Here is a 13,970-nt window from a genome sequence, read left to right on the forward strand (position 1 = left end):
TTTTAAAGAGACCGTATACAAAAAAAGGAAAAAATGGCATGGGTTTTTGCAAAAAAATTCAACCCAGGCATTCTGGGTGGCCTGAAAAAACAGAGCAGTGAGTGTGTTCCCATGTTCCTTCTGAACTACACCAGGCCCATGTACCTTTTAACCACTTAAGCCCCGGAAGATTTTACCCCCTTCCTAACCAGGGGGTATATTGTGATTCGGCACTGCGTGACTTTAACGGACAATTGCGCGGTTGTGCGATGCTGTACCTAAACGAATTTGACGTCCTTTTTTTCCCACAAACAGAGCTTTCTTTTGGTGGCATTTGATCACCTGTGCGATTTTTTGATCACGCGCTATAAACAAAAAAAGAGCGTCAATTTTGCAAAAATAACAATATTTTTCACATTTTTTTATATGAAATTCCCCCCCAAAAAAAGTAAAAATCAAAATTTTTTAAAATTTTCGGCCAATTTGTTTTATGCTACATATGTTTGGTAAAAAAAATCGCAAAAAGCGTATTTTGATTGGTTTGCGCAAAAGTTATCGCGTTTACTAACAAAGGGAAAGATTTTTGTCATTTTTGTTGTTTTTTTTTTTTTAACGCGTAATGGCGGCGATCTGCGATTTTTTTTTTTTTGCGGTACTGCGACATTGGGGCGGACAGATCGGACCCTTGACTGACATTTGTGACACTTTTGGGGTTACCAGTGACATTTCTACAGTAATCAGTGCTATACATATGCACTGTTACTGTAAAAATACACTGGTTGTGAAGGGGTTAACTTTATTTGGAAGGGAGGGGCTGTGTGTATCCCTAGGGGCGTGCTTTCTACTGTGATTGGCTGTGGCTTGAGCTGTAAGGACACTGATCAACGGATCTACATACTAGATCCGTTTGATCAGTGTCTTTACAGCGAGAAGAATGACAGGCAGCTTGTTTACACAAGCTGCCTGACATTCTCCCTCTCCCCTCGCCGATCGCCGAGTGACCGGCGGACATCGGGTCCGCTGGTCACACGCGCGGGGGGGTCCGTGACCACGCGCGAGCGGGAGCGCGCGCTCGCTCCCTAGACCCTCACAAGCTAGTGACATAGCCCTACGTCACTTTGCCTGTGAGGGGCTGACTGCCGACGTAGATCGGCGTTAGGCAGTCGGCAAGTGGTTAACATGAGAAGAGAGGTGGCCATGCCCTTTCCCCTTGCAAGGCATTTTGTCCCATTGTTGAGGGACAAGGACCTTTTTCCCCACATCGTGTCCCGCGAAAGGAATGTCAGAAATCTGGAAGCCCCTTTAAGAATAAGCACACCAGACTACCTGCCTATCCCCAGGATCATGAGTGTGGGATACATTTTCACCGTTATGATCCATTCGGAGTAATAAATTAAATACACCCACACCCTGATCAAAGTCTGCTGCAGTGCCTTGCGAAAGTATTCGGCCCCCATGAACTTTTCAACCTTTTGCCACATTTCAGGCCTCAAACATAAAGATATAAAACTGTAATTTTTTGTGAAGAATCAACAACAAGTGGGACACAATCATGAAGTGGAATGAAATGTATTGGATATTTCAAACTTTAACAAATAAAAAAACTGAAAAATTGGGCGTGCAAAATTTATTCCGCCCCCTTAAGTTAATACTTTGTAGCGCCACCTTTTGCTGCGATTACAGCTGTAAGTCACTTGGGGTATGTCTCTATCAGTTTTGCACATCGAGAGACTGAAATTTTGCCCATTCCTCCTTGCAAAACAGCTCGAGCTCAGTGAGGTTGGATGGAGAGCGTTTGTGAACACCAGTTTTCAGTTCTTTCCACAGATTCTTGATTGGATTCAGGTCTGGACTTTGACTTGGCCATTCTAACACCTGGATATGTTTATTTGTGAACCATTCCATTGTAGATTTTGCTTTATGTTTTGGATCATTGTCTTGTTGGAAGACAAATCTCCGTCCCAGTCTCAGGTCTTTTGCAGACTCCATCAGCTTTTCTTCCAGAATGGTCCTGTATTTGGCTCCATCCATCTTCCCATCAATTTTTACCATCTTCCCTGTCCCTGCTGAAGAAAAGCAGGCCCAAACCTTGATGCTGCCACCACCATGTTTGACAGTGGAGATGGTGTGTTCAGGGTGATGAGCTGTGTTGCTTCTTCGCCAAACATAACGTTTTGCATTGTTGCCTAAAAGTTTGATTTTGGTTTCATCTGACCAGAGCACCTTCTTCCACATGTTTGGTGTGTCTCCCAGGTGGCTTGTGGCAAACTTTAAATGACACTTTTTATGGATATCTTTAAGAAATGGCTTTCTTCTTTCCACTCTTCCATAAAGGCCAGATTTGTGCAGTATACGACTGATTGTTGTCCTATGGACAGAGTCTCCCACCTCAGCTGTAGATCTCTGCGGTTCATCCAGAGTGATCATGGGCCTCTTGGCTGCATCTCTGATCAGTTTTCTCCTTGTATGAGCTGAAAGTTTAGAGGGACGGCCAGGTCTTCGTAGATTTGCAGTGGTCTGATACTCCTTCCATTTCAATATTATCGCTTGCACAGTGCTCCTTGGGATGTTTAAAGCCTGGGAAATCTTTTTGTATCCAAATACGGCTTTAAACTTCTCCACAACAGTATCTCGGACCTGCCTGGTGTGTTCCTTGTTCTTCATGAGGCTCTCTGCGCTTTAAACAGACCTCTGAGACTATCACAGTGCAGGTGCATTTATACAGAGACTTGATTACACACAGGTGGATTCTATTTATCATCATTAGTCATTTAGGTCAACATTGGATCATTCAGAGATCTTCACTGAACTTCTGGAGAGAGTTTGCTGCACTGAAAATAAAGGGGCTGAATAATTTTGCACGCCCAATTTTTCAGTGTTTTATTTGTTAACAAAGTTCGAAATATCCAATAAATTTAGTTCCACTTCATGATTGTGTCCCACTTGTTGATTCTTCCCAAAAAATTGCAGTTTTATATCTTTATGTTTGAAGCCTGAAATGTGGCAAAAGGTCGCAAAGTTCAAGGGGGCCGAATACTTTCGCAAGGCACTGTATTTACATAACCGTTTGAAATATTTGTCAGTCAGGTTTTTTTCCTGCTGCCCTGGTGATACTGCCCCACCACAGTACTGTCGCTAAATGACAGGATCCCTCCAGTGTTGCTGGAATGTAAACACTGCAGTGGGGATCCCAGATTACATCATTGACTAAATCTGGTCATGAATATATTTGGTCAATGACATAACTCAGGAACTTGTTTGTTTACATTCCAGCAGCACCGCGGATCTGTCATTTAGCCATTGGGCAGCGTCTTGGGACAGGGGTCATCGCGACTGATGGATCTGCATTGCTGAATGACACATTTGATCATGGATTTACATCGAGGGGTGCAGTTGAAATTTTTTTTTTAATTGTAATGTAATTAACCCCTTAATACCTGAATGCAGTTTTGAATCTTTATCATGTGTTAGTAAAACTGTACAAATCAACGCAACTACTATCCAGGTAAAATTTACCTTTTTATTAGACTAGTGCTAAATGTTAATTGATCTCCTCTGACTGCTTTATAATCAAAGGAAATCAAAACATTAGCTGAATATTTCTTGCCAATACAGTGACCCAATACTAAAAAAGAAAAAAAATATTATTCTGCTGCTGACATTTTGGACGATACTATATCTATGTACATTTATAGTTTATATTTGTTTGTACAATGGGGCCAAGAAACAATTATGCACATTTGTATGTTTTTTTTGTTTTGTTTTTCATCATACCAAAAACACACTGAAACTATTTTTTTTTTTAATTTCAAAATGCATGGGGCCTGTTATGGTTCAGGAAGGAAGGGGAATAAATGATTGGTGTTCCCCCTGGATGGATAAGGGTGTGGAAGATATTTTAAGGGGAACCCAAGCCTATTTCCCTTTTTTCTTTTTAATGTCCGTTTTAAAAGAGATGTATTGGGTTTTTTTTTGTTTTCAGATTCATACTTACCTAGGTGGATGCAGCATCAGCCTAATGCTGCATCTGTCCTCCTGCGCCTCTAACACTGAGAACCGAGCGATCAAACACTGCCCATCGCTCAGTTCTTGCAGCTCCCTGTGCAGAGAGTGTGCTCTAAACCCCCTGCGCTCACTGGAGCGCTAGGCTGCGGAGGGGCCCTGGCACCCGGCTCATGCTCTCAGTGGCTTGCTGAGAGGCTGAGCTGGGTGCCGGTCCCGGCATGTGGGCGGATCCTGACTCCATTGTCACGATCTTGCCCCAGCCTGAACTCGCTCTGTGATGTCAGCCGACAGCTTGCACTCCTGTGATCTACAGGAAAAGTACAGCCAAACGAACTTTGAAGGACTTAAAAGCTTGAGTTGCCTGACTCCCTCCATCATTACTGCCTGTCCATGTTTACCGTTCTGGGTTTTCCAAATACTTTAGTGGTATTACCTGCAATTTTAAATAAATGCCAAATTCAAACCTTATAATTGTATGCAGATTTGACAACTTGCACCCCTGCCAGGGGAGACATGTGTAGGCTGCTGCTATCCTTTTAAAGGTACTAGTTTCTATAGCAGTGCTGCTATAACATCCACTTCCACTTTTTGAAAAGCCACCTCCAGCTACCTCAAGAGAATGGCCCCCGTGAAGTACTGTGCCATGATATAAAATCGACTATTAATGTAGGATTTACCAAAATGATCAATGAACCAACACAGGTTGGTATATGGGTAAAAATGCCTCCTAACCACTACCACCACGTTTTTTCAGCAGTCATAGAAAAAATTTGAGTTGGGGTGAATGTCATTTGGAGTTTCCACAAGTCAGTAAATGCACGTTTTTTCCATTGAATAACATCAGTTGATAAAAAAATCTGAAAAAAATGAAATCATATTTTATATCTCATAAAGGAATTTTCACAGAACTGTAAATGTTCTGTTGCTTTGCCATATGAGTGACTTACTCGAGTAAAAAAATCAAAACATACTGACAACCAGATCAGGGCCTTACAGTGATTTACTGTTTTGAAATCAATAAAAATCTAATCTAATTTTATGCCTGCAGGTTGGTACAGAGGATTTGCATTAAAGAACCCCAATGGCAAGGTATTGTAATTTAGTTTTCCAATTTCCTATCTGTTTGAACTTGAAAATGCCACATCAAGCTGTCAAAATCTTCATGTATGTGGTTTCAGCATTTATTGTGAAACATAAGAATGTATATCATTAACCATATTAAAATGATTCTAAGCCTTTTTTTTTAAAATATTAAACATGTCTTACTTACCTGCTCTGTGCAATAGTTTTGCACATAGAAGTCCTGATCCTCCTCTTCTGAGGTCCCCTACCGGTGCCCTTGGCTCCACCTTTTTGGCGAGAACCCCAATAGTAAGTGGCTTACTATGGGGGCACTCATGCAGGCTTGACTCTGAGCCGCACTGCTTGCATCCATAGACACAGGTAGAGCATCTATGCCCTGCTCCTTCGTCAAAGGATATGATTGACAGCAGCAGGAGCCATAGGCTCCTGCTGCTGCCTCTCTATCTTGAGGAGAGAGAGAGTGGCAAGAGTTTTGGGATCTTGATTACAGAAGGTTTTTTACCTTAGTGCAGAGAATGCATTAAACCTTAAGCTTTTAGAACCAATTAAAATCCAGTGGCTGCAAGTTATTCATGAAATTATGATTGCCTATAATAATTTTGAATTTGGCAACATTTAAATTATGCCCAGCCAAAAAATTGTCCTTCGTTTTTTTAAATAGAGTAGGGAAGGGTTAGAATCACTGTCTAGTCTAAACTGCTATCCTAGTCTCCATTAGAGAGATTTACCCTCCCTTGTCCTGACAATATTTTACCAGACACCAGAAACTCTCCCAACAGCAGCACAGACAAAAAATATTTTCTGTTCACAAAGTAGGGGAAGGCTGGAACACCTTCCACATTTTTATTTCTGTGTTCTTGCTTCAGAATTTCCATCATTTCCTGTCTGGGGAAAGCATTGTCAACAGGACAGGAAGTGAGGCTAAATATTTTAAATGGAGCCCCAGAGAGCAGTAAATACCCAACAAGAGTTCAAATCTCTAATCTTTCTACTCTATCCAATATTGGAAATATAGTTTTGGATTGATTGTATGTGTGTTGAAGAAACTGTACTTCAAGGCTACATATAGTTTTTTTTTATTCTTTTTTGAGTGTGTGTGTTTGAAGAATGAAAATCCAAAGAAAATCCAAAGATATGTATTTTAAGTAAAATATAACTATGCTAAAGGCAAAACTTATTTTTGGTTTTTGCCCCAAGGAATTCCCTTAACCATTTCTGGAAAAAATACATTTCACTGCATTTAAAAAAAACTAAACAATAAAGTTAGCCCATTTTTTTTTGTATATTGTGAAAGATGATGTCACGCCAAGTAAATAGATACCTAACATGTTACGGTTTAAAATTGCGCACACCCGCGGAATGGCAACAAGCTACGGTGCATAAAAATCTCCATAGGAGACTCATTCAAATTTTTTAACAGTTATCATTTTGGAGTTAAAGTAGCTCTTTTTTTTTTTAGAATTATTGCTCTCACTCTGGCGATCGCGGTGATGCCTCACATGTGTGGTTTGAACACCACTTTCATTTGCGGAAAAAAAAATGTAAATCTGATCACTTTTATTGCTGTCACAAGCAATGTAAACATCCCTTGTGACAGGTACTCTTTATGGAACGATCTGGGGTCTAAAAGACCCCAGACCACTCCGCTGCAATTCAATGTATTCAAAATGCCAAAATCGGCATTTTTGAATACTGACAGTTTTTGAAATTCAGCGCCTTTAGCTGTCAAGTAACTTGGCCGTGAAGTCATCACGCCGCTTCCGGGTTACTACATCGGAGACCCGATCAAAGCCGAATTCGACTTTGATTGGGACTCCAACCAGCCGGTGGATATGATGGCTGGTTGCTCGGGCAGAGCTGCGGAAGGTGAGCGGGAGGGGGGGAGGCGCCCTCTCCTGCTCACTGGCATAACGGCCGAGCGGCTCCCGAGCTGCATCAGCTGTTATCGCCTTAAAGCCGACGGCTGGCTCTAAAAATAAAAAATGGTATCGGGTTGATGCCTCTAGCTGCAGGCATCATCCCGGTACAACCACTTCTCTGAGCCGACTTAGGGCTACGTTGATTCGCGGGAAGAAGTTAATTTGCAGAGATTTTCTTTCACTTCCTGTTTTTGCTATGGGACAGGATGTGAAAGGAAATCTCCTTTCAGTTTTGCCTATAGTTCTTATTTAGGATCCTGTGTTCCCAACAGAATAAGTTTGTCCAACACTTGCGATTTTGTAGCCTTTTTTTTTTTTTTTGTTTTGTTTGCTCAATATTGCATTGTAAAGTCAGTTTATTTAGGATTTTATTTACCCTCTTAAGCGCCGGTTCACATTGCAGACCTCGGAACGGCCGCCACGGACTTCATAACATTGAAGTCTATGGCGGTCGCCTCCGGGTCGCCCCAAAGAAGCTCCGGACCCTTTTTCTAGGTCGGAGCGACTTGTGTCGCTCCTATTAGAACTTGTCCGCAGCTTCCCTATGGGAGGCGACCTGCAGCGACCTGTGAGGCGACCAGGTCGCCTCACAGGTCGCCCTAGTGTGAACCAGCACTTAAAGTCATGTTTTTATTTTACAGTCTTTCCTTGAGAAGCTCATTTTTTTTAAAATTGAATAGTAACGATTTTCTTTTCAATACACTTTACAGCTCAACATTTAATTACAGCAACAACTTTATTTTTGCTGGTTTAGTTTCAGTGATTTTTTAAGGTCCAGAAAATCCCTAGAGAATTGCCTTCATCTCTTGTGACCTTTTCTAAGCTTTTCAATATTAATACTGCATTTTTTTTTTTTTTTTTTTTTTTTTTTTAGGGAATTTTTCCTGCAAGCTTTGTACATATCAAGAATGCATCAGTAAAAAACAAAGGGTATGTATTTTTTAAATAACTTTTTTTTTTTATTTTTTCACTTTGACTTGGTGATGCTTCTGGGGCTTTTTCTTGACACGTGTACAGTTGGTGAACGATGGCTTTTGTTTTACTTCTATAGAAAACAGATCTGAGTCATACAGTATGTGCCCCCACAATAGCACTTCTTCCGAATTGTAATGCTCTTTTGTGTCATAGACAGACCATTTTTTTTATTTTTATTTAATTCTATTACTTGCTTATATGCTGCATCAAACTTGTGCAAATAACATTCCCATTCATTGCTTTAATGTTCATTTGGCTTGTCCACACAACAGCAGATTTGGCGACTTTGATTAATAATTGGTGACTGTGTCTTTGTGAGACTTAAGCATTCATACTGTACATTGAGAGCCATCTAAAAACAAGATTTTCAGAACCAATACTATATGCCTGGATCACGCAGGTGCCCAGAACACAGGATTCAAATTTTGGTGTGTGGAACAGTGCAGGGATCTTATAGCTGAATCATTACATAGTTTTTTATTTATTTTTTTTCCTGCAAAGCAACAATCCAACTTTTGCAATTTTATTTAACTTGCTTGAGGAGCTTGTTTACTTACTCATGCAATGAGCCACAATTTAGAGACTAAATCTAAGAACAGCATTCAGTGTCTTTTAATTAAAGTCTTCATTTCCATTTCACATGGTAATATAACTATTCAAAGCACTTTTACTGGCACCTCGTAGCAAACACTTCCAGGTGCTTTCACTTTTCAAAGTGTTTCAAGACTTCTGAATCCCAAGTCACCCTGGCATGTAAATATTGACCTAGTTTCTTGGGCTAAGAGCCTGAACCCAACCAAAAACCCCATTGAGCCACAGTCCTCAAAGTGGATGTAAATCCCATTCATGAAATCTGACCTGGGCACATATGTCTGCAGTGTTTTACCTGTCTCTCTCCAAAACCCTTATTCCCATGTCTTTCTGCTGCTCTGTTCCTCCGTTATCAGCATGATAACTGACAAGTTCTCCGACCCAGGAGATAAAAGCAGCTGGGATTTTTTTGTTGGATAGAGCTAGATTAACAGAGAGCTGGTCTATTCACAGAACAGCTCTGAATGTTTGTTCATTCCTCTGCCTATGTGAAGGGATGATGTGTGCCTTTCCTCCAATCAGCTCACACACAGTGTATGCCCAGACCCCCCTCCCATTGCTGAAACAGAAGAAACATTTCTAACACGATGTGCACTGTCTAAAGAATATAGAACGTTGAAGACAGCAGATATACATGTAAAACTTATGTGGGGGAATTTGTCTACTCTCTGTGTATCATCTTAGGCGTTTAACATCACTGGTTATATGTGAGGATTTATATCTACTTTAACAGTGATAGGCAAATAGGCTTAGAAGTCAGAGGTAGTGGGGCTAGGTTTTCAACCCGGTAAGCTGAGTCAATATTTACTTGCCAAAATGGCCTAGAATCTAGGTGTCCCTGAAATATGAGGGAAACCTCTCAACTATATATGTAGGTTGGTGCTTACTTGGTATTGTCAGTTCAGGTAAGTGTATGTATGTATATATATATATATATATATATATATATATATATATATATATATATATATGTGTGTGTGTGTGTGTGTATGTATATATATATATATATATATATATATATATGCAATAAATATGTGTATTGAATCACATCCCATGCTAGGGTTTGGCGGCATTGATAGTGGTGGACCTAGAACATTGACCACAGGTTAATGGATTATTTTGCCCAAGAGTATCATTTGGATTATAAGCGCCAGGACTATATTCTATCTTTCAAATAAATATGTGTATTTTAAACTAACTGTGGGGGAGTGTGGCTTCTGAAATTACCATAGAGACATGTGATCCTATATAGAAGGATCACAGGGGCTCTATGATCATTGCAAGGAGAAGAACTGTCAGCTGTGTTTACAGCAGCTGACCGTTCTTCTCTCACAGCGGGGAACGATCGCGGGTGTCAGGCGGCAATCAGATCCGCCTGTCCGCCGTATTGGCTTCCCCACTGGTGAGCCTCGCCCCCTAGCCTCCCGGGAGTGAGCGCCATACAGGCGGCAGACGGTCATAAACTGGTTAATGGTCAAGCATTGCTATAGGGAAAACATGTTGGAATCTCATTCAGTAAGAAGTGGAGATATAAAAACTTGCAAAAAACATAAAAAATATGTCGACTGTAAAAGGTTACTAGGTATTTATTAGTAATGCTGATAATATTTAGAGACTTTGACACATGACTTCAATGCGACTTGAACCAATGACTGTGTCATCTTGAGGTCTATAGACCTCAAGTCGCATCAAAGTCAGACCAAAGTAGTGCAGGGACTACTTTAAAGTTGCTGCAACTTGAAGTCGCACGTATGTGAATGGTACTCATCGAAAATCATTGTGGAATGACTTGTCATGCGACTTTGCAGTCCCAAGTTGCAGGACAAGTCGCACAAGTGTGAAAAGGGCTCTCTAAGCTTATTAACCACAAGTATTGTAAATAATAACATTTTAGTGGTGAATTTTATTGCTTTAGAAAGAGATTTGCAGGTCATTGTACATTGTCTGTTCTGGATTATGGGCAGGATGTAGGTTTAAGGTATTTAATACAAAATACTTTTTTGCCCATTGTTAAAGATTTTTTACCAGTCCTATTTAAAGATGAATCCCATAATAATAATAATAATATATATATATTTTTTTTTTTTTTTTGCCGCCCAGGTGTTGGAATCCATTGCCACCAAGCAGTCCTTTTGGTAGCTGGATCCAATGATCAGGGCTGTAAAAGCAAGTATAATTAATCAGACTGCCATAATCAGCTTTTAGGCAAAATCAAAAATTCCAAAATAGTTTGGTATCTTCTTTAATGAAAGTAATGAAATTGGTCAGATCCCTATGTCTATAGATAGCAGAACAGGTGGCTAACCAATCATTCCTAAAAGAATTACTGGATGGCTGCGTTACATTTTTTCAGCTGAGCACTGTTGTTTATGGTACAATTTGGCAGGTGCCAGGGGTGTCTGGCTGCTCTCCCCAGTCGCTCCTTGTTAGCCATTAACATGCATCCTTGTCCATCTAATCATGCTGTGCATGTTAATATTAGATGTATTCAGGAAAAAATGTTTTCTCTTTGCCCGAATAACATCTACTGTTTGTTGCTGGCTTAAGGAGAAACTTTCTTCTTTTCCTCTAATCATCATTATTGTATTGTTTGTAAAATGTATTTCATAGAATCGCTTAATCCCTGGACCGTCAAAGAAGTTTATGTATGATCATTGTTTTTATTACAGACATTAACCTATACTGTATGTCCAAACTATTGCCTGCCCTATAATTGACTAGTAAGGCCTTGTTTACAAGAGAGTACCAAAGCGTACACCCGTGTGAGGGCTGTTTTTGCTGGCATGGGGATGCACAGGTAATCCATACATCTGCGATTAGAAATTACAGTTCATATGAATTGGGATGCAGCAGCTACATGGACATAGCTGCTACTCCCAATTTAACATCCGTATGGGTGCAGGCGGGTGCATGTCCTCCATTCACAATGTTTGCATTTGGGGACATGCAGCCACATAGATGTTAAATTGGGACCACTGGTCTCCTGCAAATAAGTAGCAGCAGGTCTGCCTGCATACAGATGCATTAAACACCAGTGCATCCTTGTGCAGGCAAATTTGGCTGTTACATGGGTGTACGCTTAAGTACGCCCATGTGAAGATGGCCTAATGAGTCTAAGTAACGTTTTTACCCTCCTAAAGGGGTTTCAGTTTCAATAATTTATAAGTAAATTAGCTTAAATTAGGCCTATGAGAAAGTTGCAAACTAGATGTATATACCCACAATACAAAGAACTTTTTATTAACCCCTTTAAGCTGACCGTCTCCTGACCCTTTAAGAGTTCTAAAAGCCAGGAGGCGGAGGTGGGCATTGGGGTAATGTGACCACTGTGATTGGCTGTCACATGATCGGAAAGTTCCCAATTGCAAGTATCCATCAGGAGCTTTCAGGTCCTGGCCTGCTATCATGCTGGGAGGGTGTTCTCAGCATGGTAAGTGGTTTACACAGGGCTATATATATGTGGCCGCTCAGCGTTAAGGCCCATCCAACCAAGCGTCCGCCTATATGCTTTAGGCTTGAAAAGACATGGCTAGATGCTAACATACCTTTAATTTACAGTGCATTATGTGGGAACTGCACTTACATACTTTACTCCTTTGATGTGCCAGTCCATAGCTGCCAACTCTGATGTAGGCATGGATGAATACAGATAAGTTTAAGTATTGGAAACCCATTAATTTAAATGTCAGTTCTTCTCTAGCAGAAACATGGGTGCTGCTAGAGCTAGGTTCTTAAAAATGCTAGTTGCTTGGATGTTATGCTGATATTCCGGCTTCAATACTTTAAGCCATATGTACATCAGAAAGGTCAGGGTAAAGTCAAGAGTCCTTATCTACATATTTATTCTAAGTGAGTCAAAATACTTGAAGTATGCATGTCGGCATGATGGGAAACTAGCATTTGCAGAAGAAGATATCAGCAGTGGTAGCTTCCATATTTTTCTCAGTAAAGGTTTCCTTTAAATCCTTGTGAATCCAGATTTCACAGCAGACCAAATGCAGTATGCTATTCCCACTTACTTGGTTTAGAGCAGGACATAATGAATGGACAAATTAACTTACAGAACTGTAATGGGAAGTTCCATGACCATTAAAAAGCAGGCTAATTGTGTTGGGGTCTCTCCTCAATCTGCATTGTAACCTATTCAAGTGTAATTGCAGAAGCTTCTTGCTGGCTGTGGTGCTGGATCTGGGAAGTGACTGCGACATTGGAGAGGAAATACAGTGCATTCAGGCAGGTGGTGAAGGGTTAATAAGGCTGATGCATTCTCCAAGACCGTACAGCTGAATAGCGCCTCTCCTGATAGGGTTAAAACTGTGGCATGAATCAAGTAGGGGAAGAAGCAGCTAGGCACTGGGGAATGCTATTTCAGTTGTGGGTGCTGTCGTCTTACTTTCTCTCCCTTTCCTCTCACTTGGCTGCATTTAAACTGTCTGCAGGCCTAGCAGGACTCACTGTATATGCCCATGCCCATGCCCCTCTCCTACACTGAAGTCTTCAATGATTATTGCATTGAGTTGAAGGTAAAAAAAAAGTAATCTGCGATCCCCAGCACCCTGGTTGAGAGAGGCTGGAGGAGACCTGGATGAATACTGGCCTATTACATCAGTAATTTGCATTGAGCCTGCAATGGGGCCTGCTAGCCAGTGCTTCACAATAAAATCTAAATGTACAAATTATATTATATAATGTTTTTCTCCATTACTGTATTAGCACAAATGTGTCTTTGTTACTGTTTACAGGCAGTTTGAAATGGTAGTACCAACAGAAGATGCGGTCATCACAGAGATGACTTCTACGCTCAGAGACTGGGGCACCATGTGGAAGCAGCTATATGTGGTAAGAATACGAGAAGCAAAATAAAATATTTTTTGGGGCTCGATATATCCCTCACTTACCTTGTCCCCAAGGCATTAGTCCACTAGTGTAATTATTGTTTTACATGACAATCACTTTTTCTTTCTATGTGTTTTGAATTTAATTTTATTTAGCTTTTAGATTGTACTTTTGCCTATGTTTATTTCCTGAAATTTGCAGTGAAAAGACACCACTATTGAACGGGTATAGTGTAAATACATTACCGTTTTTCCTATATTTTTTTATATGATGCAAAAATATTAAGAAAGGTTCTCAGTGGATAGATATATATTATTTATTTATTTATTTTTTTTAAGGCTCTGCTTCCTTTTTATTTATTTTTTACCCGGTAATCTGTCTTGTCATTTCAAGACTAGACACTTTTTTTTACGGTATCGATCATTGGGCCCTTCATTTTCACACAGACTGGATTCCAAACATGTCTGTCTTTGTTCATCTTCTTTACATGGTTGATTGATGGGGTTATTCATTTTCAAATGAAAGATAAAATATTTTTTACTGTTATTTTCAACGCACACGTTTTTCAATTTACAAAACTCA

At 40.3% G+C, this 13,970-nt stretch overlaps 1 protein-coding gene across 2 annotated transcripts in view; it reads left to right on the forward strand.

The window, feature by feature from the left end:
• Nucleotides 1–13,970, forward strand: part of DOCK4 (dedicator of cytokinesis 4) — a 529,522-nt gene that overhangs the window by 152,619 nt on the left and 362,933 nt on the right. For both annotated transcript variants that reach the window (XM_082254719.1, XM_082254720.1), the window contains exons 3-5: nt 5,033–5,073; nt 7,861–7,916; nt 13,295–13,391. In XM_082254719.1, coding sequence (XP_082110845.1) covers nt 5,033–5,073; nt 7,861–7,916; nt 13,295–13,391 — 194 coding nt within the window. The remainder of the gene's footprint in view (nt 1–5,032; nt 5,074–7,860; nt 7,917–13,294; nt 13,392–13,970) is intronic.

This window comes from Pelophylax lessonae, assembly GCF_965119305.1.
Source record: "Pelophylax lessonae genome assembly, chromosome: 4".
NCBI classification, from domain to species: Eukaryota; Metazoa; Chordata; class Amphibia; order Anura; family Ranidae; genus Pelophylax; species Pelophylax lessonae.